Genomic DNA, 20,459 nt, shown 5'->3' on the forward strand with positions numbered 1-20,459 from the left:
GGCAGGTGGTGGGCGCGACGGGACTGGACCGAGTTCGTCAAGAGCTCTCTGCAGGGCACGCTGAGCAATCCGTGCCTGCCAGGAATAGACAGCTCGGGTGGTGCTGATCATTAGACCGCTAACGGGATCCATGAAATCAAATTGTGCTGGTACAGTGACTGTAACCGAATGGAACCTACATTGATAAGCGACCACCAAACCTGGCACCACCGCCTTTGCCTTACTTCGTACGACTATTTACTTTGCAGCTTCGCATGCACATTGTGCAAGTTTTATTCAGAGAAGATTTGTTGCATCTGCATGCATGACTGACTTGCCTGTTTACGCATTACTTCTTGATCCCTAGCTTGGGTGCACCCGAGGATCCGAGTCTTTGACGGGTCATGGTGAACCAGCCGCCCCTGCCAATCCGTTGAGCCTAGCGCATACCCGGGGTTCTTAACGACAAAAGCGCCGTGAGGGTGGTTGCAGAAACCATCCGCAACGACTTGGGAGAACAAAGACGCGGACTGCAGATGTGACATGGACTAGCTCTAGACAATCAGTCAACTAAGGTAAGGTAATGTAGACCGGGTAAAATCTTCTTTATGGTCGGAAATTGTTTTGCAGTCGTGGCATTTTGGGATGGTTTTGGTCTCGTCCCATGGACGCAAAACAATACTGACTTAGTGACAAAGAGATAGACTAGGTCCAAGACTTGAGCACAGATCTAGCCACGGTCTGGTTCCAGGAACCCGCCCAAAGGTGTTGGGCAAAGATAAACATAAACATATATTGTGGAGAAGCACGACGACAGACCATAAAAAAAAAAAAAAAAAAAAAAATAAGACGATTAAAGCATACAATCAAGCTTCATCGCATAGCTGGCTAGCTGGCAGCATCAAACAAAAGAAAAAGAAAACAAGAAAAAAAAAGGAAGAAAAATCAAACCGAGAGGCATCACTAGGCTGTCCACATCTCATGATCCCCTGTTAGCATTCGTGTGCTCGGACGGATCTCATCAGAAAGGACTGATTTCTTCCAAAGCGATTGCACTGTAGCGTATTGGCTCAACGACAAGGGGGAGCAGCCCCAGTAGACTTTATGGTCTCCGGGCTCGCCTTCTGTCGCGCCGCTCCGTTGCGCTATGTTCTCAAAAGACCGAAACAGCATCCCAGCGGCCTTCATGGCTGCCGATCGTGGCGATAGTGCAGAACATCATCCCGGTCCGGCGGACGAGCTCACGCAGGATTTCAAACTCGTCAGCAAGATCCCTAGGATTCTACCTCATGAACGTGTCTTCCCTATCCAGATCGGCTCTAAACTGTTCAAGCTCTCTGGAGCATCGCTATCATCAGACGGTAAGATATCCAACCGTCGAGGTCTTCAGGTTTATGCGAACCGCCAATACTAACGAAACCCCTGTTGTAGCTCCATCATATTTCTCTCAATATTTTCAATGCCAAATAAAGACGGCAGAAGAAAATGGAGACGACACCTGCTCGTCTATCCGTACTCTGTACATTGATCGGGATCCTATGACTTTTCAGGACATTGCTCTGCATCTACAAGGCTATCACGTCCATCCTCGGGATGGTACACACTTTGTACGGCTATTTGCTGATGCCCAGTTCTACTCTCGTAAGACCCTGTGGATTTGAAACTCATAAAAGACCATATTAGTCAAAGAGCTATACTGATACGCAAGTCCACGACCACAAAAGTCCCCAAGTTGATATCACAACTTTACGAAGAGTCTATCTTTATGTCCATCGGCCACAGAGAGTTCCAAATCCCACGCGATCTCTTCAAGGATCCAGGGAACTCTCCCAACTTCTTCACTCTAGGCTTTGCCATCTTCTTCTCCTCCCCGGACGACCTTTTCCCAGGCCTGGACCGCAGAGACCTAATCCGCCCGCCCTCAATCATGCCCCCCTCGGTCCCCCACCGCTCTGCGGATACCTTTGAAGAGATCCTCCACCTGCTACGTGGCAACCCCGTCAACGTCCGCGACGAGACGCACCGGCAGACCCTCCTCCGTGATGTGAGGTACTTCAACTTTAAGGGACTCGAGCAGCGTCTTATATCCCACTGCACATCGTACAATCAGCTCCGAGCCCGCCACCAAATCCTACTTCGAGTCGAGGACATCTACAAATCCGGCATCAGCGTGTACCCCGAACCGCCGTCTGCCGTGGATGCTGCTCCGTCTCACGGGTGGGTGAATTATGCGCGTCCGTACCTGGGCGATAAGCCCGCCGAGCTGGTTCTGCAGATCGGGGGTAACACCTCGCGGGTGGGACCACTGGAACTCATCTTGCGGGATGACTTTGGCCCCCTGTCCGGCTCCATGGTCTACACGACGCAGCTGGAGTTCTTTCTCGACGCCAAAAAACGAGTCGCTCGCCTCTTGGATGTTGTAGGCTCGCTTCTCAAGGTCTCGGTGGTACCGGCGGATCAGCTAATCGCCATCATCGACAAGAACACGGCGATAACATTAGACGGAAAGCCTTTTACAGCCCACTTGGACGGCGATGGCCTGGCTGGCGATGACGTCGACGTCGACGCACTGGCAGCGGGCACCGATGAGCCATCACGGAAGAGGAGAAGGACGGTCGATTCTAGGCAGCGTCCGGGGATCGAGACGGCTGGCTGGGTGATCCGAACCGGGCAGTGGCGGTTGCGGACGCGCTGTTTGCACGGCACCCTCGAGTGTCTGTTCTTCGCGGTCAAGTTGGATGCATTTACATCGGAGCACTCGAGTAATGCCATGGCAGAATTTCTTTGATTCTGAAGTTTCGTGTGAGATCAAAGCCCTCGTCGACAATCATCCCCATTGAATGGCATACGCCATGGTTTGGTTGCGATAACTGGTTTGTTTGACGGCTGAAAAGAGGTTGGGCGAACACTATTTGTTAAGCATATTCAGCGGGTCTGGAGAGAAATGGAACACAGGCATACAAAAGCTGATTTCACGATGCATATCGCAGTATCATATCGTTCAGAGGGCCAGATTAAAATATTCCATCAATTTAACTAAAAAAGAAAAAAATAAACATTTCTTGGGCGATTAAATGCAGCTCTATACCAGCCCGGGTGAGTAACAATACAACAAAGCTAGGGATTTGTATCAAAACTCCAAACCAGAAGCCGTTAAAAGAACAGAGATGAAGTGGGTATGAGAAGGTTTCATGAAAAAAAAAAAGTCAAAGGGCACTGGGAGAAACATGCTCAAACGATGCCCACGACCTTTCCTCTGGCCGATTTCCCCTGCCCACCTCCTGCCGTTCCCGAAACGCCCAATAAAAACCAACTCAAAAATCAAAGCCAGATCAGGATATTCGTACAACTTTGTACTTCATTATATTCGCCTGTACTACAGTAGTGGAAGCTGCCGTCTACTGTGTCCCTAAACCGAATGTGGGAAGAAAAAAGAAAAAAAAGAACAAAAACCCAGTATGTTGTAAATGGGTTGCGCTGTTTGTTGAGATGGTTCGTTATTTCGTTGAAAGGCAAAATAAACGGTCTTCGTCTTAGAGGGAAAATATTCCAGCCTCAAGTCCTGGGTCTCTTCCTGATGCTGCTGGCAGCGCTGTTTCCAACACCAACCCGGCCAACGGGTGCGCTGACATCCCTTCGCTCGCCCAAGGGCGGCTGTTGCTTTTTGGGCGTGATTGCTCCCGCCATTGCGCTGCGCGCCCGTCCTCTGCGCTCCCTGATTTGTGCCAGCGCCTGCTCGCGGGTCATTGTCGGCGTCAGGGCCGGGTTATTAACATCAAACGATGGACCATCGGCGTCGCGGCCTCGCTTTCCGTTGCCGTTGGTCAGCGACGAGTTCGAGGACGACGATGAAGATGATCCGCTCGATGGTGTTCTCTGCAGGGCCATGATTCGCTTCGCCAGGCTGGGGTCGGTGGTTTCCTCGCGCAAAGGTACTTTCGTCGTCATGGTTGTGGACTGGACCGAATAATGCGTCAAGGATGAATGAGGCCGGACGCTTGATTCCCGCGTGGACAGAACCGGCGGGCTCAGGTCTCGTTGTTCTGGTTCTGTGGCCATGGCTTCAACCTCGACAACCGGTCTCGGTGATGGCGGGGCTGGGCTCGGTGATGTGCGTGTAGGTATGATGGTCTTGTCAAAGTCCTCAACCTCGGTTGGCGTATCAGTTCGGGTTTCCTCCGCAGGAGCCGAGTTCAAGTCAATTTTCATGAAAGATTTCTCGGTGACGTTTTGAACCGACTCCTCAAATATCACGCCAGGGATGGTAGGGACATGAAATGTCATCGGCGGCTCTGCTCGATGCGGCGCGTCCAGGAGAGAGAGAAGTGACGCCCTAGTCTCCGACAGCATGGCGAAGGCTGGCGGGTCAAGAGATGGCGTTCTTGCGTAAGCCTCGGGGCTCTTTTTGAGAGCAGCCGGAGTATCGGGAGTAACAGGCTCTGCCGTGGCCTCAACAACCTCCTCGGTCTCGGGGGCCGGAATCGACGGCGCCTCTAGCGCTTCCGCCTCCTCTTGCGACACGGTGCGGAAGACGCCCTCCTCCGGTACAAATATGGTGCTCCGCCTCGGTCCCGATCTTATCTTGAGATGCTCGATGCGGTTCTTCTTCGGGGGAGACGCAAGGGCGGGTTTAGCAGGGGACCTGTGCAAGAGTATGCTAGACCGAGGGCGTGACTTCATGCATGGGCACATGCGAAGCTGGCACTCGGCCTTGAGGTACTCTATATGGCCCTCTGCTCGATCAGCACGCTGCTTCTCCATTTGGAGTAGGAAGGAGAGCTCCTCCAGCTCGGCCTCGTTGGCTTCAGATGTTCGAACGTCCACCGGCGGTGGAGAAGATGACAACCGTTGCCTCTTCTTCTTGGGAGATGCAAATTCGTCCTCCTCGTCGCCCTCTGTTGGTTGCGACTTTGGGAGGGGCAGCCGGCCTTCTGCTGCAATTCGGGCGACGTCCTCCTCTGTTTTCGCCAGTGTCTTGAAAGCATCGCGTTCCTGCCTGATGACGTCGCACTCCTGTTCCAATATCTGGATGCGCCCCTGTGCCTCTTCGAATTTCTCTTGAACCTCAGCAATGCTGTATCGAGCGCTAAAGGCCTCTTGCTCTCGGGCCTCCCTTCTCTGGGATTCGTGGGCGAGGTTTTCCTCGGCCGTCTTGGCTGCAGCACGTGCAGACTTGAGCTCCTCTTGAAGTTTGACGATGACGCTTTGCAACTTGAAGGTTTCCTTGCGTGCACGACGAATCTCTTTTTCCCATAGGGCCTGGGTATGCGCGTGTGTTTCTTTGGCACGGCCATAGTTTTCCTGTCAATGATGCGCCGGCGCATTAGTAGACTTTCGGTGTCGGTGGGACGAGTGGATTACTGTTTGTTGGGAGGGCATGTGCATACCATGACCGTCTCTAGTCTCTCCCCAACCCTTCTCTCTCGCTCCTTGCCTTCTTCTACCTGCTTGCGCAGCAGCTTCGCCTCATCGCGATACCTGCGCATCTCAGCCTCGGCCTCCTCGCGACCAAGCATGGCGCGCTTGAGTGCCGCATCGGCAGTCTTGCGTTCCAGCTGCTTGGAGTGTACGGCCAGGTTGTTGAACTGGTTGATCTTATCATGGACGGAGCTTTCGCGAGTGTGGCCACGGCCAGGTGTATTTGTCAATGACTGTTGAAATGGCGATGCTAGCGACTGCTCGCGCTGGTGATTAACACGATCTGCCGAGGCTGTTTGGAGGGGCGTGCCGGGTGAGGGCGACGGTGGGCAACCCGATGTCGGGTCCATGATTGTTATTGCTGCAAGACTGTACTCATAGGGTGTGGAATGTTGTAAGCTGTGTGGGGATGCCTAATGCCGGATTTGCTTTGGTTGGTTTTGGTTGGTTTGACGTTCTCAAGTATCTGTCTGTTGGGTGATTATGAATATGTCTATTTTGTCCAGAGACCCTTGGTGTTGACTTGGTGACAAAAGACAGCACGATATAGCCCTGGCAGAAGATAAGTAAAGGTAGAATGGAGTATGACCCGCGAATACGATCAGTGTAAGGAAGTGGCGCGGCAGTATGGCCTGGTATCTTTTTTGTTTTTTGTTTTTTGTCTCTGGAGGGGGCAAGGGCCAATCACGAACAATCTTGATTTCCATGTTTGCCAAATAGTTCAATGTTTACTGCGGAGCTCCACTCCAAGCAACCCCGTCGCCGTAGAGACAGCGACCTGTTTGGATGTGGGGTTCGTGTCACGTGCATACTGCATAGACACTGGTCCACACACAGGCACTAATAGTGACTATGGTAATTTTGCACTCTTTAAGTTGCAGGAATAGATTGTGTCTGTGTGTCTTGTGTTGTCGCTCGAACTCCGACTGCGCATTGTTCATACAATCTCTATGGTGTAGTTTTGGCAATATAAGTCTCTTCAGCTCTCCCCGAACAACCAGGCGTCATTCGCACCAGTCATCCTATTACGACATACTGGTTCCACCCTTGGATATCCGGAAGAGAGGAGAAAAACAAATAGAGAAGCGAAATATATATAAAGACAGTATCAGATACAAGAAAAGTATGTTCATCAGTGATAACTGGTCAAAAATCACAAAGCGCCGGTACGGCAAAATCTTGAGAGTCACATCTGGCCTATTAATAGACTTGTAGACTTGAAGCTCCTGTGGGGTATTTCTCGAATCTGTTACATTGCATCCAATATGGCAACGGCTAATAGCATCAAGGTCTTGGTATATGTACTAATTTACACATATACCTACTTTTTGTATAGATAGCTAGGCCTGCTTGCATAGCTCATGCACTTGTGCATACCTTCGTTGGGAGCCAGGTCTTGCTTTGTCAGGCAACTGGCCGGCTCTGACTCGTGAAGCACCTCAAGGACTGTCGGCTCGCTTGCCCAGGTGATCCTCGGGAGTTTCAATGCCAAGATTTGATCGCTTGACAAGCGTCGATCGTAACCAGCGTCTGTCGGCCATGCGACTGGCTCGAGGTATTTTGGAGTTCAATGGCTTTTCAAGGCTGATATCTTGAGGACCATTCGAATCATGCGAGACATCCGTGTACCTTGCTTGAACGCTGACGTTGGAGGAGCCAGATTAGCGGGGACGGACCAAGCGCTATTCGAAAAGGACGACGAGCATTGTGCCAAACCATATCCGACAGCTTTCACTGAAGGGTACAACACATTTGCCGTCTCATGTGATGATATGGCCAACCGTTATTGATAGACGCCGGCAGAAGCAGCTAGCGTCCAGATCTGAATGCGCAGGCAGTTCATCCGCTGAGCTGTCACCACAGGCTGCCTCCAAGGGGCTGAGTGTGATCTACGCATATCTGCCCAAACAGAACACCGGATGAGGCGGCCATTGACGACCAAACCGCCAATGTGGATGGAAACAAGGGCCATTGTGTTTCCAAGATCTTCCAGATATATCAGCCAATCCCAGTTGCTGACCAACAAGAAACAGAAACATTTCCATTCAGCCCTTTTTTTTTTGTGACTGCCTACGGCACACAAAAGCCGGGGCCTAAAGATCCGGTCGGCAAGCGGGTGGGCTTTGTAGTGCTAGTGCATCGAGACAAGGAGTGCCGAACCCCTCGATCTTTTTTCTTTTTCTTTCTCAATGCTTTGTTTCTTACTTTTGTGTGCCCTTCCCGAGTCCCGATGTTCCTGATCTGCGGTCGTGTTTTCACTCCAAGTCAGTATAGTTCAATCAGAATGATATCGTTTGGATGCAGGCTTTGATTGGCATAAATTAACCATTAGTCGGAGGGCTCAAGTTGGTCTTGTCACAGTTCAGTCGTTCGCAGTCAGACAGAGGTAAATCTGGTGTTAGATGCATCGATGGCCCTTGGTCAATCAATAGAGCCGTGGATGCTACTGTGGCGATTAGAAAACGCGTTTTGGGGATAGCACGCGTTTGGCGTCTTGTAAGCACGACAGGCCGTTCGGGACAGTTGGAGCTAAGTGAGACGTTGTCGAGCGTCAGCCTTGTTTCATCCTCATCGCATGATGCACATCCGTGCCCCATTTCCCTGCATGTCTGGGTCGCCTCAGGGTTGTCCTTACCCCTTGGGATCAAATTTTTTTTTCGCTAGCTTAATTGACTGTTACCAAGCCGAGGGGTATTGCCCCACCTTTTCATAGCTTCCATCCTCTCAGAGGCGAAAGATTTTAAGGAGTAAAATAACCTTGGTGAAAGCAATCTAAACAACGTCTCGACCCCGGAATTTTCCAAGTCCCGGTTCCCAGCTTCAACTGGCACCAAGTCTTTGCCAGGACGGCGCTCTCAAGTCCCGAATCACAGCCTACGTACCCCAAATACAACCAGCCTGTGGCTCCGCCACGCCTTGTTCCTGGATAGTGCCGCTTGATTGGGCAGCTATCTGATGACGAAAACATTTTTCCTTGGTGTGATTCATGACGCTTGATGTACACATACTTCGTATGTGATCTTTTTGAGGCTGCGGAATTTCGATCCCAACCAGATTTGACAGACAAACAAGCATGTATCCTGAATTTCGATTCCATCCCATGTCTTTACTCTGGTTCTCTATAGCCCGATGTCATATCACTCCCCTCAGTCTTTCTATGGAATGATTTCAGTGCAGTAGTGCTGAACCAACATTTTGCGTCTGCCTACATAGCTGACAACACCATGTCAAAAGCCTCTAGCTCCTCCATAGCGCATTCCACTTGGTTGCGGATCTCTTGGGGATTTTGACCTACCTAGTTGACGTTGTATCACGAGACTAGTATACGGCTGGTTGCTTCAAGCCCAACTTACATCACAACTATTTTCCTCTGGACAAACACCCACCTCTTTCTTGTTCTATGTTACTCGCCTAAGCAACTTACTTGGATGCACTTCTTTCACGGCTAGGTTAGGATGGGATATCGGCACGGCAACCTCTGAGTGCCCTCTCCGCCCTCAATGGAGACGGTGGAGTAGACAGGGCGGCGGTGACGGGTCAAAACACTCACACCCCTACGGATTAGCTTGATGTTTCAAGCATCCGTCTTCATACCCCTGCCCGACGTCCGACATGGGGGGCCTCTAATGGGGCTCTGTCTTCTAATTTGGCGACTCTTGGCGCAGCCCGCTTGGCTCTGCTCAAAGTTCCCTTATATTCATGCCATCTTCCCTTCTTGTTGAGTTGTTCGTGCTCTGATCTTCCTTCATAGTCTCCATCATCCAGAGATCCATCGTTTTTTCTTCGGCCCATCTTTGAAATTTTAATTTTTTTTTTTTTTCCCCTTCAAAGGCTAGTCCTTACTGTTTGAAGCGCAAGCCGCCGATTAACAGATTCCTTCTACTTTATCCTCTTGAAAACAACACGGTCTTTCGACGAACCATCCACTATTTATTATTATTTTTTTCCAAAGGTGTCAACCGAAAAAAGTCAATTTTAAACTTCAAAATGCAGTTCTCTACCGTTGCCCTTGCCGCTCTGGCAATGTTCACTAGTGTCGACGCCGAGACCGTCCACGCTGTTCGCGTTGGCCAGAATGGCACCATCTTCTCGCCCAACAAGATCACCGCTCGTACTGGCGACATGGTTCAGTTCATGTTCATGGGTGGCAACCACACCGTTACCCAGTCGACCTTCGACGACCCTTGCCAGCCCATCAGCAAGACCATGAAGAACGTGACCGGAATTCACTCTGGCTTCGTTCCTTTCGCCGCCAGCGCCGCGATGGGTCAGGTCCCCGTCTACACCATCCGCGTCAACAACACCAACCCCATTTGGCTGTACTGCGCCACCGGCCCTCACTGCAAGAACGGCATGGTCATGGTCATTAACGAGCCGTAAGTATTATTTAAGGACTTGACCTTCGAACGCCGGGGATTCGTTTGCTGACTCACCTTCCGTTATTATAGTACCAACCCCCAGCGTTCTCTGGCCGAGTACAAGAAGGCTGCCTCCCAGATTACCGGTGCCGCTGGTGTTCCTGGCGGTGCTACCGGTGGACAGTCCGGCGCCACCCCCTCCAACAGCACTGGTGGAACCGGCGGTGGACGCACTGGCGGCACCGGCGGCACCGGCAGTGGTTCCGGTACTGGCAGCGGTTCCGGTTCTGGCAGCGGTGGCGCTACCCCCAGCCCTACCCCCAGCGGCTCTGCACCTAGCGCTTCTGGCAGCACCCCTCCCGTCCCTGCTGCCGGCTCCCTGGTCACCCCGAGCCTCAGCCTGCTTGCTGTCGCCGCCTTCTCTTATCTCTTGTAAGCGGATGGAACGCCTTTCTCGTTCTGGGGTGGTCAATAAATGCCGCGCCGCGGGCTCCAAGATGACGCGGAGCGTTTGGTGGGCCATACTAGGCCATAATTCTTTGGCGGAAAGGCTGTAGCGATGAACAAAGCCGGTGCCCCGGTCGCTTTTGGACATATCAAAAGGATTTATTGACTTTGTGTGTCTGAGCCCTGGCTAATGGCGCTTTGTACATTTGGGCTTTGGCCTCCCTTTTTTTTTTTCCTCCACGCCCATACCCATACAAATCTTGCCTGCAGCGGTGTACGCATTTATTACTTTTAGTGACTAGCATTTTGAAGTTAACGATGGATTTTTGAACTCAATCTTGGCCTCGACTGATTTTTGCATCCATTCCTCGATCTACCGACGCCGCGGTTGTATCCATCTTTTTTTTTTTTTCCGCACTACAGTGTCAGTTATTCACTATTTGGAACATACTCTGATACAAACTCTAGAATCCCTCCCCAATGCTTCTGGCACATTTTGCCAATCACAATATGTACCGTGTATAGCACTGCTTTTGCACCCTACAGTCATCAACAAAGACGCTCCCCTATCCAAGGCGCAGAGATAGGATGAAGCAAGAATTAAGGTTTAGCGTGGGCTGAACCTTTTTTTTTTTTTTTGTTGCTTTGTTAATCTCTAAAGTTTAATTTTAATGCTTTATTCTTATTATCTTTTATTATTATTATTTTTCCAATTCAGCCTTTTCGTCCCCTTGCGCTCTGATACTGGGATCATTCCAGGGACAAGAGATGGATTCATGGTCAAGCAGCACAACATGTATATATGGACAGCAGCGAGCTGTGCTCAGGCGATCGATAAGATACTTAGGGCGCTTTTCTTTTATTCTTCTTTCTTTCCGTCCTCGTCTCATCCATGGTCAACATAGGCACCTTGAGACAAATGCACACTCGATATATATACTACTCTACTCAGCGTCGTGTTACAAAGAAAGCTGCTTTTGATGAGGATAGCAAGCTCTAGAAGGGTTTCTAGACTATCAGATATCGGACGAAGAAGAAAATCACTGGTCTAAAATAAGGAACCCCCGGGTGAGGCTTACAAGGCAATGGAAGGACAAGAAAACTGTTCAAAATTTCATGTATGTTGCTCAACATATGTAGGTATCACATTTCCTGTCACGCGACTCAGCTGACAGCAACCTGTATTTACACATTGTACACGATCACGTCTGATCGTCTCGCACTGAAGCCCGACAGATTGCTGTTGTGGGCCATGATATCCATTTGATCTCACAACCGCACCACACCTATCTATAAAATCGCCCCGGCAACCCGTAGCGTGCTGATTCGATTCTTTCATGAAATAAAAAGAGACCGAGGCTGCTTTTTACACGCACAAGTAACAACAAAAAACGAACTTGCAGAAAATCACTTTTGGCCAACCGATCTCAACCATCATGGGATGCTGTATGAGCACGAGCCATGAACCCTACATTCAGGAGTACGAGCCAGATGAGGAAGCTGGGATCGAGTCGGGCCGTTGAAGAAGAAAGAGCCCACGTCAAAGCGGTGATCATGACCAGAGTTCTGGTGGCAGACATTAACTGAAGATATCTGTTTGGATCTCAGTGTGGTGGACGGCTCACGGCAACGACAGGCTACCTCAGATGCGCTGTCAACATCATGAAAGGCAATGAGGATGCAGAGTATGATTGTCTTAGTCCCAAGAAAAAGCCGCAACAAAGAAATTGCACAGTACATAAAACAAGTAAATAATACAACATGACAGTAATCCTGTGCCTGTAAACCTACTACGTTTGGAACTTGAGCCTGCAAATTTACTGATTTATGCATTCCCTCGAGAAAGACTATGCTGCCAAATGAACTCTTTTATTTTTCGGTCGTCAAAGGATGCCAGAACCACAACCTACCAATTAAACTATTGTCCACCCGCACCAGCGTCCGTCTTCTTCTTGTCCCCGGGTATTTTCCTCCTCGGCCTTGCTTCCTGCGCCTGCTTGCACAGCTTCCGCCTCGGCTCCTTCTCCAGCCAGTCGAGCCGCCTCTTGACGCGGCCGACGTTTCTGTACTTTTTGTGGTTGCGGAAGAACTGGACCCAGTGCTTGAGCGCGTCGTGCAGTTTCCTTTCCGCCTCCTCGCGCTCCTTCTTGCGCAGCTCCTCGAGCTCCTCGGGCGAGAAGTGCTTGTTGACCTCGGGGTCCTCGATCGGGAGGAACATCTCCTCGACGCCGCGCATGTCGGCCGTGCGGTCTTCGGCGAAGCAGCCAGTCACGTAGGCGCGCGAGGCGTCGACACCAGCAAAGAATTGGTACGAGCCGCCGGGCCCGTAGGTGTGGCGGTTCGCCGAAACGTCGTAGATGGTGCCGTTGATAGCAATGTAGACCGGCTTGTTCTCGTCGGAGCCGTCGAAAGCTGCCAGTTCCTCGGGCGTGATCCATATCGGCTTTCTCTACAAGTATTGTAGCCACGGTACGGTTAGCCAGAAAACCCCTTCCAGGCGTGTACCTTGCGTGCAAGGTGACACGAGAGTGCTCTGGGCAGGAATCGGGCTTACAAATGGATTTGAGATCGAGTCCAAGTGCAGGTACTTCATGGGCACCTGATAACCGATTGAGTAGGTCTCGCCGCCAGTTGCCAAGTAGCTCAGACCGCAGTAGGCGATCACCAGACCGACGGCGAGCCGGAGGAGATCCCACCAGGGATAGTAGACATCTTCCTCGTCCTCAATCTCCTTCTTTGTACGGATCTTTGTGGTCGACGGATCAATCTTTGTCCACTTGGCCGCGGGTGCCGGCTTCCTCTGGCGGAGTTCTCCGTCGTCCGCCATTGTTTTTTATTTGGTCCCCTCGCGAGTATGCACGATGCGCCTCGTCTGATCGACGTCCCGGGCGAGAGAAACGAAATTAACAAATTCGATAAGCTTATACGACCCTACAGAGAACACAGCTCAGATGGCGGGGTCAGAGACAAAAAGCAAAAGCTGCAGTTGGTCAGAGAGGGGGAAAACATCATAAGAAGAATGTTATCGTGGCCATCACGGAATGCCATGTTCCATCGACAGGTGTGGTTACGCACAGTATGAATTGGGGGGACCAACGAAAATAGCACTAAAGGGTTAGGGTTATTGCACAACAGGATCAACGAAATATCAGTTCTACAGTAGGGGGTTCACGGAAAGCAAGTCCGGCGGTTCAAATATAAAATCAACTAGACTAAATGCAAGCGCAGAAGAAGTCCATCAACTAATGTAGCGTTGATGATTCAGATTGCTTCTTGAGCGTTTTGATGTCAGGTCATTAGTACAAATTTGATGTAGAGAAGCGATCGTCCTTTGCCTCCTGTTCACATACACCTTGTGGGAGGTCCTCCACATGTCCGTAGACAGACCGACTCATTGTAATAGTTGTGTTCTCCAAATGGGAGTGAAAAGACGGCCAAAAGGTATTTAAAATTTGACATGGAATGGATGCAGATGGCCGTCAGAGCTGGCCCCATGTAAAGCGTATAGACAGTGTTCGAGGCTGGCGGCGTAGAGGGGCACGCTCTCCAAGGTCCTCCAGTCTCTGGGTACCTTCTGAACCTCAGAATATCTGTCTTTTTGACACAACGGACGTGAAGACTGTAGAATCGAGGCGGCCCAAGACCTTCTTAGAGGTCTAGCAAAAGTTGAGGGGCAACCTTTTCCAGGTCCTCAACCTGCGGCGGGCAGTACTTGTGTGTCAGTGAGCTAGCCGTTGCCTTCTTGCAGTTTCCAAGGCCAGAGAGTATAAATGATGCAGCTAGCAATGATATAAACGGAACAATAACAAGCTCACCTCCAGAAACCTCCCATTTCTTTCTGCCGCCGTCCTTGCAATGGCTTCTTGAACAAATATGTCAAAGTACCTTGCCACGGCTGCGTTGGCTTCCTTGGACACGCGCGTCGTGTCCCTGTCAAAAGCCTCATGCAGGAGCCTGCGGAGCAGCTCGGGCGGTATCCTCTTAGGCTGCTCGTCCTCGCCGTCCGACGCAAACTCATCTACGTCCTGGTCCCTGTCCTTGTCTCGGGCCCCAACCATCTCGACATCCGACGAATTGTTTCCTCGTGTCGGCTCGTCATCCTCTGGCTCGTCCTCATCGACGGTCTTGCCCCCCGCCTTCCGCGCTGTAGATGCCTTCTTGGCCGCGGCGTCGCCGGCGCGGTTTTTTGTCCCGGCCTTGGACGGTGGCCGACCACGAGGCTTGGAGCCTGTCGCTACAGACTGCTTGGGCGGCATGTGGCGGAGAGGGATTGTGTGGCGGCTAACAACAGTGGAACGAATGCGAATTATGCAATGGCAGAAGTGCTTCAAACGCTTTGGCTGAGCTATTGACAACGATTGACCCAGTTTCAGGGATGCAAGTGATAACGACTAGGGAGGCGTTGGTTGATGTTTGCGTTGGGATTGGCATGTTTGTTTTGACCAAATGTCAAAGGCGCGTCTGCAAGAGATTTTGCCAACGTCTTTGGACCTCTGCTACGCTACCGAAACTGAGGCGATAGACAGCCAAGATACTCTGTTTGCTCCATTCACAACATTGAGAATTTATCCCAGACTACAGGAAATTAACTCATCGGTCGCTCTCACTGTTTTCAATCACTTGCATCAGAAGCCCCCATGAATTAACAATCATTGCATTTGACACCCATGATCTGAACTATCAAAGAAAAAGATCTATGAAGCCGCACACAACCCAAGAAAGCAGGTAGGAGAAGAAGTCGCAAAGTACAACAAGGGAAGTGCTCAAAATTTAATAAATTACAGCGGTCGATAGAAGTCGGCCGGGCACGGGGGAAATGCCAAACGCCCCGCTAACTTTTTACGCCGCGAAGCTCCCAGCTGTCATGGCAAGAGATTGCTTCTCAATCTCCGAGTCGGTGTCAGCACGCCACGGAACCTCCCACCTCACTTTCTCTCCACCACGTACCCCCTGCGTTGGCTCGGCCACGCTCACTATAGTGGACGTATTATTGAGCCAACATGCACCCCTCTCCACAGCTTGACAAAAGGTCAAGGCATTTAGCCCGATCCACCCTTGAAGGCCTTGCCGAACATGATGAGCTGGAGCTGGTCGTAGATCGAGAGCACACCAGCGCCGGCGACACCACGCAGAATGTTGGCACCAGCACCACGGAAGAGCGACTTGACACCCTCCTTGGCGACGATCTGCTTGAAAGCGTCGAAAGAGCTGCTGTACTTGACGGCCTCACCAGAGGTCATCATCATACGACGACGGACAGTGTCAAGGGGGTAAGAGGCGATACCGGCACCGGTGGTGACGCACCAACCGAGGGCGAACGAGGCAAGGAAGTTGGTCTCAAGGGCGCCAGTCAGGACAACGGGCTTGATGGAGTCGTACATGCCGAAGTACAGACCACGGTAGACGACGATACCGGCAACGGAAGGACCGAAACCACGGTACAGACCGGCAATACCGTCAGAGGCGAGGGTCTTGCGGTAGACGTCGACGAGACCGTTGAACTGACGGTCACCGCCACCCTTGGCCGACTTGGCGTCGTTGGCCAGACGGGTACGGGCGTAGTCGAGGGAGTAGACGAACAGGAGCGAAGTGGCACCAGCAGCCTTGAAGCTAAGTCAGCTCAAGTTTCAATAGAAGGAAGGGTCTTTTTACTTACACCACCGGATGCCAGGTTACCGGCCATCCACTTGGCGTATCCGTCCTTGTCCTTCTTGTAGCCGAACATCTTCTTGAACTTGTCACGGAAAGCGAAGTTCAGGGCCTGGGTAGGGAAGTAACGGATGACGTTGGCAGTGTTGCCACGCCACAGCGACATGACACCCTCAGCCTGGCTGGTACGCTTGAAGCAGTCGATGATACCATCGTAGCGGCGGTCAAGACGGCCGGCGCGGATCATCTCCTCCTGTGTGTTCGTTAGCATTGGCACAGGCTAGTTGATAGTCCTCACGTGACTGCGCCAATTGATCTGAACCCGTGGCGCGTCCTATCTGCAGTCATTGCAGCTAAGAGAGAATCCGGATGGAATTTTGCACGTACCTGGTTCTGGACCAGAAGCTTGACACGCTCAATGGGAGCAGCGGCAGTCTTCGAGACGGCGGCGGAAACACCACCCACTATTAGATGTGTTAGGATCTTGCTCGTTTGTTCTCAGGGAAAATACCAGGTATCTTTCTGGCGGATCGCTTCGATCGACCGGGACGGCTAATGGACAAGATACGTACTCAGGAAGTCGACCACGAAGGGCTGGATGTGAGATCATAGCAACAGTCAGTAAATTGATTTCTTATGTGATGCGATAGAAGCGACGATAGCTCCCCAAGCTCAACAGGCAAACGTCAAGCCTCGATGCGAGTCCATCGCAGACCACTCAACAATCCAAATTCAGCGGCAAGTGAAAAATGCGATAGCATTGAATCAATTGATGCCATTGACTAGGATGAGATTTGAAATCTGATGGACTCGCAACACCAGCGTGCGTTGAGCCGAAGAGGTCTGGGTGTCGCAACTGGGTAAAAATCTGGCAACTTACCGGCATGCCCATGATGCGGACATCATCTTTGCTCGTCATCTTTGCGACTGTTCAAAGCAATGCTCTGAATATCTGAATGGAGTGGAGAGGTTTTTGCAGAAAGAAAGGAAATGCAAAAGGCCAAGTGGAATGAATGGTTCAGAAGATGGAAGAGTTTAGGAGAGGTAGCGTTCTCTGCTCGGGACTTTATGGGAAGCTCGACTGGAAAAATTCGGGACAAGGATCAAATTTTGTCTAGCACGGCCCCACAACCCCTGCCGGGGCAACACCAATATGTGGCTCGTGCTCCAAATTCGCGCGCCTGCAATCCGACCCGCCCCGAACTAGTAGCATCTCTGTAGTTGATCTCCAGGGGGCCACGCCGTCGCTGATGCCGACCAGCCTCTAGGTGGTTACATGAAATGGAGCCGGTTTTGCTTCCCAGTGTCCAAGAAGATGGGCCCGGAGAGAAGAATTTTTTCAGGTGGTAAATGCCATGTTTACGCCATTTTGATCTGCAACTTTTGACATACGTAGAATACATGTTCTCCCTATCAAGGTATAATTCATATCAATGCGACTCAGCTGTAATGTTTGACCAGCATAGTTCATCTTATTATACCCAGCTTCCAGCTTAAAAAAAATTTGCTTTGCGGGCCGTTGGTTATTGGCTCCAGCTATCTCTTGGTAGGTCCCCATCGACGTCCGGGCCAACGGCGGATATTACCTGCTGGGCCTCTTCAAATAATACCCTGCTTTGCCGGGGAAATGTAGTCAGTGAGCCGGTGGCTTTCTGGAACTGGCCACAGATGCACGAGAAAGTCAATTCCTTTTGAGGTTGGAAGCCGAGTCAAGCCTCTTGGTATTCACTATCAACTCATGAGTGAGGTTTTGAGGCGCCAAGTGTGATGGTTTCATAACTTTGCTCGGTGTCTGCAAAAATCCTGTAACTTACATGTGCCACTGGCAAGCAGCTCGAATCGCCACCGTAGCTTGCCATCATGCCAATTGGCGCCTGCTCTTTGAGGACCAGGAAGGCTGGGCAACCAGAACAGGCTGCCGATTGGGTGGGCTGACGCAATCTTAGCCGAGAAAATTGCGGCTTTTGGAATCGCTTGAACGCAACGGACGTAGAGATGGATGGGTGTCGACGGCGTTGCCGGGGTTTATTTTTTGTTTTATTTTTTTTTTTATGTTTTTTTCCCCTATCACTTCGCACTACCTCAGATGGCAATAAAGCGGTGATCTCGTGCATGTATGTATATAGGCAATGTAGTCGAGTAGGTAGACACACCAAGTAGCCAATAGCCAGGTGACAGTAGGTTGGCCTCCAAGGACTAACTAATGTACCACCGAGGAAACCGGTTATGGCTTGAAGCTCAAACACTCTGTCTGGTTCGTCTCAGCTGCCCGTGTCAATCCATTAAACTTTTCAAATCAAATAGCCTACCCTGAACCAGATAGTTATCCCTGGCAAAGATCCCCACGGGTCGCACAAGTCGACTTGTTTATTTCAACCAACGCAGGCAGAGCAAGTAATTACTCTGCCTGGTTGTCGAGTATCCTGCTGGTATTGGCCATTACATCTGGCTTATATCCTTGCTAACTTCCTTCGCACAGCTTGACCTCTTAATTCACACATCACATTACTACAAAAAACACTCAAGTGATTCAGAATGTTTTGTTTCGTTTTGACTAAGGCATCATGACCATTCCGTGCCATGCAGTCCTCAAGACAGTGTAGCCGTCTATACGGGGTCCTTGTTGGGAGATCAAATCCTCCCTGCCTTATGATACACCAAGTGCCCAAAGACCAACTCCTAAAGATGTGAAGCCATAACCCATCCGTATCCGTTGTTTGCCCGGAGCATGGGCTAGAATGGAGTCCCTCGCGCCGGAAGTTCCCCCTCACAAAAAGCAAACAGTCGTGGAAAGTCGTGAAAATGAAGGTGCCTATTCGGCAGCGCCAACGGCCCGGGCTGTTTCAAGTCAACCATGTCAGTCGCCCTGCTAAAGATTTCACCAAAGATGCAGCCCTCTGCCCACAAACGTGCGACGAGTTTGCTGTACATGGATTGAAACATACTGTAGATCTTCATCTTGCTGTGCGTAACCACGGGCTTGATCTGGCCCTTCTCCTCCAGGTCGGCAAGGCACTGGCGAGCCAGCGAGCCGTTGATCTTTAGCCTGTCGACAAGAGTGGCGATGGTGACGAGGCGGTACGACTGGACGTCCTTGTAGAGCTTGTCGGAGGTGGTCTTGTCCAGGAGGACGGCGTGCTGGGCCTTGTCCTTAACCTTTCCCTTGGACCACTTCTTCTTTCCTTTGCCACCAGCGGGAGCCATTTTGTCTTGTTGTTTTGGTGGTCGTTGATGAGGTTTGGCGGTTTGCTGATGTGGTGGGAAGTGATGGTCGTTGAAGTGGTCGGTCTACTGATGGCGATTTGTGCGAAGTCGAAAGCCTGGGTGAACCGCAGTCTTCAAATCCACACTTGGGCAAATCGAGGGGCTCCTGCCTTGAGCCCTAAAAAATTTGGAGGCTCACCCAATGAAAACCCTCGACGCACGTGGGCCAGCCCCACCACGCTTGGTGCGGCCACGAGATTTGGCAACCAGCAATTTACATCCTCTACGGCACTCGACCTTAAGACAAAAATCCGCTACTCCCAGCAAACCATTTCGTCCACGACCAAGTCGCCTAGAGTCCTTTCACGGTCGGTCAGATTCACCCAGCAAACATGTCTGACAACGGAGAAATCGAGGTCGAGGCCGTCTCGGGCTACCAGGTCCTGCCCAAGGATGTTGTCGCCGAGATTGGCAGCATCAAGCTCTTCAACAAGTGGAGCTATGAGGACGTCGAGATTCGCGACATCTCATTGACGTAAGGAATCTTTGGATCTATTCGCCCGTCCGACTGTTGCCTGCGCGTCTTTTTGGCTCCCTGAGGTGGTTTGCAGAGAGATTGGGATATACTTGGGTTCATGGCATGCATAGTACGAGGGGTAGCCAAGGGCAAGAGCAAAGCGCCAGCATGCGAACTGGGACAAGACGCAGGCAACAGGAGGCAGAAAACCCTCCGACGAGCAACACAAAGGCTGACATTTGACATCTGCTTTCCAGAGACTACATCCAGATCCGGTCACCGGTCTACATCCCCCACTCGGCTGGCCGTTATGCCGTCAAGCGCTTCCGCAAGGCCAACTGCCCCATCATTGAGCGTCTTACCAACTCTCTGATGATGCACGGCCGCAACAACGGCAAGAAGCTCATGGCTGTCCGCATTGTCGCACACGCCTTTGAGATTGTGAGTGGTCTTGCAAAGGCTACCAGAATTGGCCGCCGCGGCAATGGCATAGTCTAACTAGGAACTCTCAGATCCACCTCATGACCGACCAGAACCCCATTCAGATTGCCGTTGACGCCATAGTCAACTGCGGCCCTCGCGAAGACAGCACCCGTATCGGCAGCGCTGGAACCGTCCGTAGGCAAGCCGTCGATGTTTCGCCTCTGCGCCGTGTCAACCAGGCCATCTCCCTCCTGACCACTGGCGCCCGCGAGGCCTCCTTCCGCAACGTCAAGTCTATTGCTGAGTGCTTGGCTGAGGAGCTGATCAACGCCGCCAAGGGCAGCAGCAACTCGTACGCCATCAAGAAGAAGGACGAGTTGGAGCGTGTGGCGAAGAGCAACCGTTAAGGAATATTCTTTTTATGTGGATATGGGGATGGGCGCAGAATCGGGCTGCTGGGTCTG

General features: G+C 51.3%; 9 protein-coding genes across 9 annotated transcripts; 3 read left to right on the top strand and 6 right to left on the bottom strand.

The window, feature by feature from the left end:
- Positions 1–1,126: 1,126 nt before the first annotated feature.
- On the top strand, positions 1,127–2,767 carry PpBr36_07137 (uncharacterized protein; the record flags this gene model as incomplete). Its single annotated transcript, XM_029894275.1, has 3 exons — positions 1,127–1,340; positions 1,411–1,620; positions 1,704–2,767. The coding sequence occupies 3 exons, from the start codon at positions 1,127–1,129 to the stop codon at positions 2,765–2,767; spliced, it is 1,488 nt and encodes a 495-aa protein (XP_029748380.1).
- A 767-nt stretch (positions 2,768–3,534) lies between these two features.
- On the bottom strand, positions 3,535–5,747 carry PpBr36_07138 (uncharacterized protein; the record flags this gene model as incomplete). The annotated part of the gene is made up of 2 exons (XM_029894276.1): positions 3,535–5,280; positions 5,367–5,747. 2 exons carry the CDS (start codon positions 5,745–5,747, stop codon positions 3,535–3,537), a joined length of 2,127 nt encoding a protein of 708 aa, XP_029748376.1.
- Positions 5,748–9,384: 3,637 nt separating this feature from the next.
- On the top strand, positions 9,385–10,191 carry PpBr36_07139 (uncharacterized protein; the record flags this gene model as incomplete). The annotated part of the gene is made up of 2 exons (XM_029894277.1): positions 9,385–9,773; positions 9,846–10,191. 2 exons carry the CDS (start codon positions 9,385–9,387, stop codon positions 10,189–10,191), a joined length of 735 nt encoding a protein of 244 aa, XP_029748375.1.
- Positions 10,192–12,120: 1,929 nt separating this feature from the next.
- On the bottom strand, positions 12,121–13,029 carry PpBr36_07140 (uncharacterized protein; the record flags this gene model as incomplete). Its single annotated transcript, XM_029894278.1, has 2 exons — positions 12,121–12,651; positions 12,757–13,029. 2 exons carry the CDS (start codon positions 13,027–13,029, stop codon positions 12,121–12,123), a joined length of 804 nt encoding a protein of 267 aa, XP_029748359.1.
- Positions 13,030–13,850: 821 nt separating this feature from the next.
- On the bottom strand, positions 13,851–14,458 carry PpBr36_07141 (uncharacterized protein; the record flags this gene model as incomplete). Its single annotated transcript, XM_029894279.1, has 2 exons — positions 13,851–13,898; positions 14,018–14,458. The coding sequence occupies 2 exons, from the start codon at positions 14,456–14,458 to the stop codon at positions 13,851–13,853; spliced, it is 489 nt and encodes a 162-aa protein (XP_029748360.1).
- Positions 14,459–15,241: 783 nt separating this feature from the next.
- PpBr36_07142 (uncharacterized protein) lies at positions 15,242–16,770 on the bottom strand (the record flags this gene model as incomplete). Its single annotated transcript, XM_029894280.1, has 5 exons — positions 15,242–15,805; positions 15,859–16,104; positions 16,239–16,315; positions 16,424–16,445; positions 16,732–16,770. 5 exons carry the CDS (start codon positions 16,768–16,770, stop codon positions 15,242–15,244), a joined length of 948 nt encoding a protein of 315 aa, XP_029748357.1.
- Positions 16,771–17,437: 667 nt separating this feature from the next.
- Positions 17,438–17,965, bottom strand: PpBr36_07143 (uncharacterized protein; the record flags this gene model as incomplete). Its single annotated transcript, XM_029894281.1, has 3 exons — positions 17,438–17,509; positions 17,666–17,824; positions 17,923–17,965. The coding sequence occupies 3 exons, from the start codon at positions 17,963–17,965 to the stop codon at positions 17,451–17,453; spliced, it is 261 nt and encodes an 86-aa protein (XP_029748358.1). The 3' UTR covers positions 17,438–17,450.
- Positions 17,966–18,663: 698 nt separating this feature from the next.
- PpBr36_07144 (uncharacterized protein) lies at positions 18,664–19,055 on the bottom strand (the record flags this gene model as incomplete). Its single annotated transcript, XM_029894282.1, has 2 exons — positions 18,664–18,689; positions 18,797–19,055. The coding sequence occupies 2 exons, from the start codon at positions 19,053–19,055 to the stop codon at positions 18,664–18,666; spliced, it is 285 nt and encodes a 94-aa protein (XP_029748363.1).
- A 392-nt stretch (positions 19,056–19,447) lies between these two features.
- On the top strand, positions 19,448–20,402 carry PpBr36_07145 (uncharacterized protein; the record flags this gene model as incomplete). Its single annotated transcript, XM_029894283.1, has 3 exons — positions 19,448–19,590; positions 19,830–20,013; positions 20,085–20,402. 3 exons carry the CDS (start codon positions 19,448–19,450, stop codon positions 20,400–20,402), a joined length of 645 nt encoding a protein of 214 aa, XP_029748364.1.
- Positions 20,403–20,459: the final 57 nt, after the last annotated feature.

Source organism: Pyricularia pennisetigena, chromosome 1 (genome assembly GCF_004337985.1).
Source record: "Pyricularia pennisetigena strain Br36 chromosome 1, whole genome shotgun sequence".
NCBI lineage: Eukaryota > Fungi > Ascomycota > Sordariomycetes > Magnaporthales > Pyriculariaceae > Pyricularia > Pyricularia pennisetigena.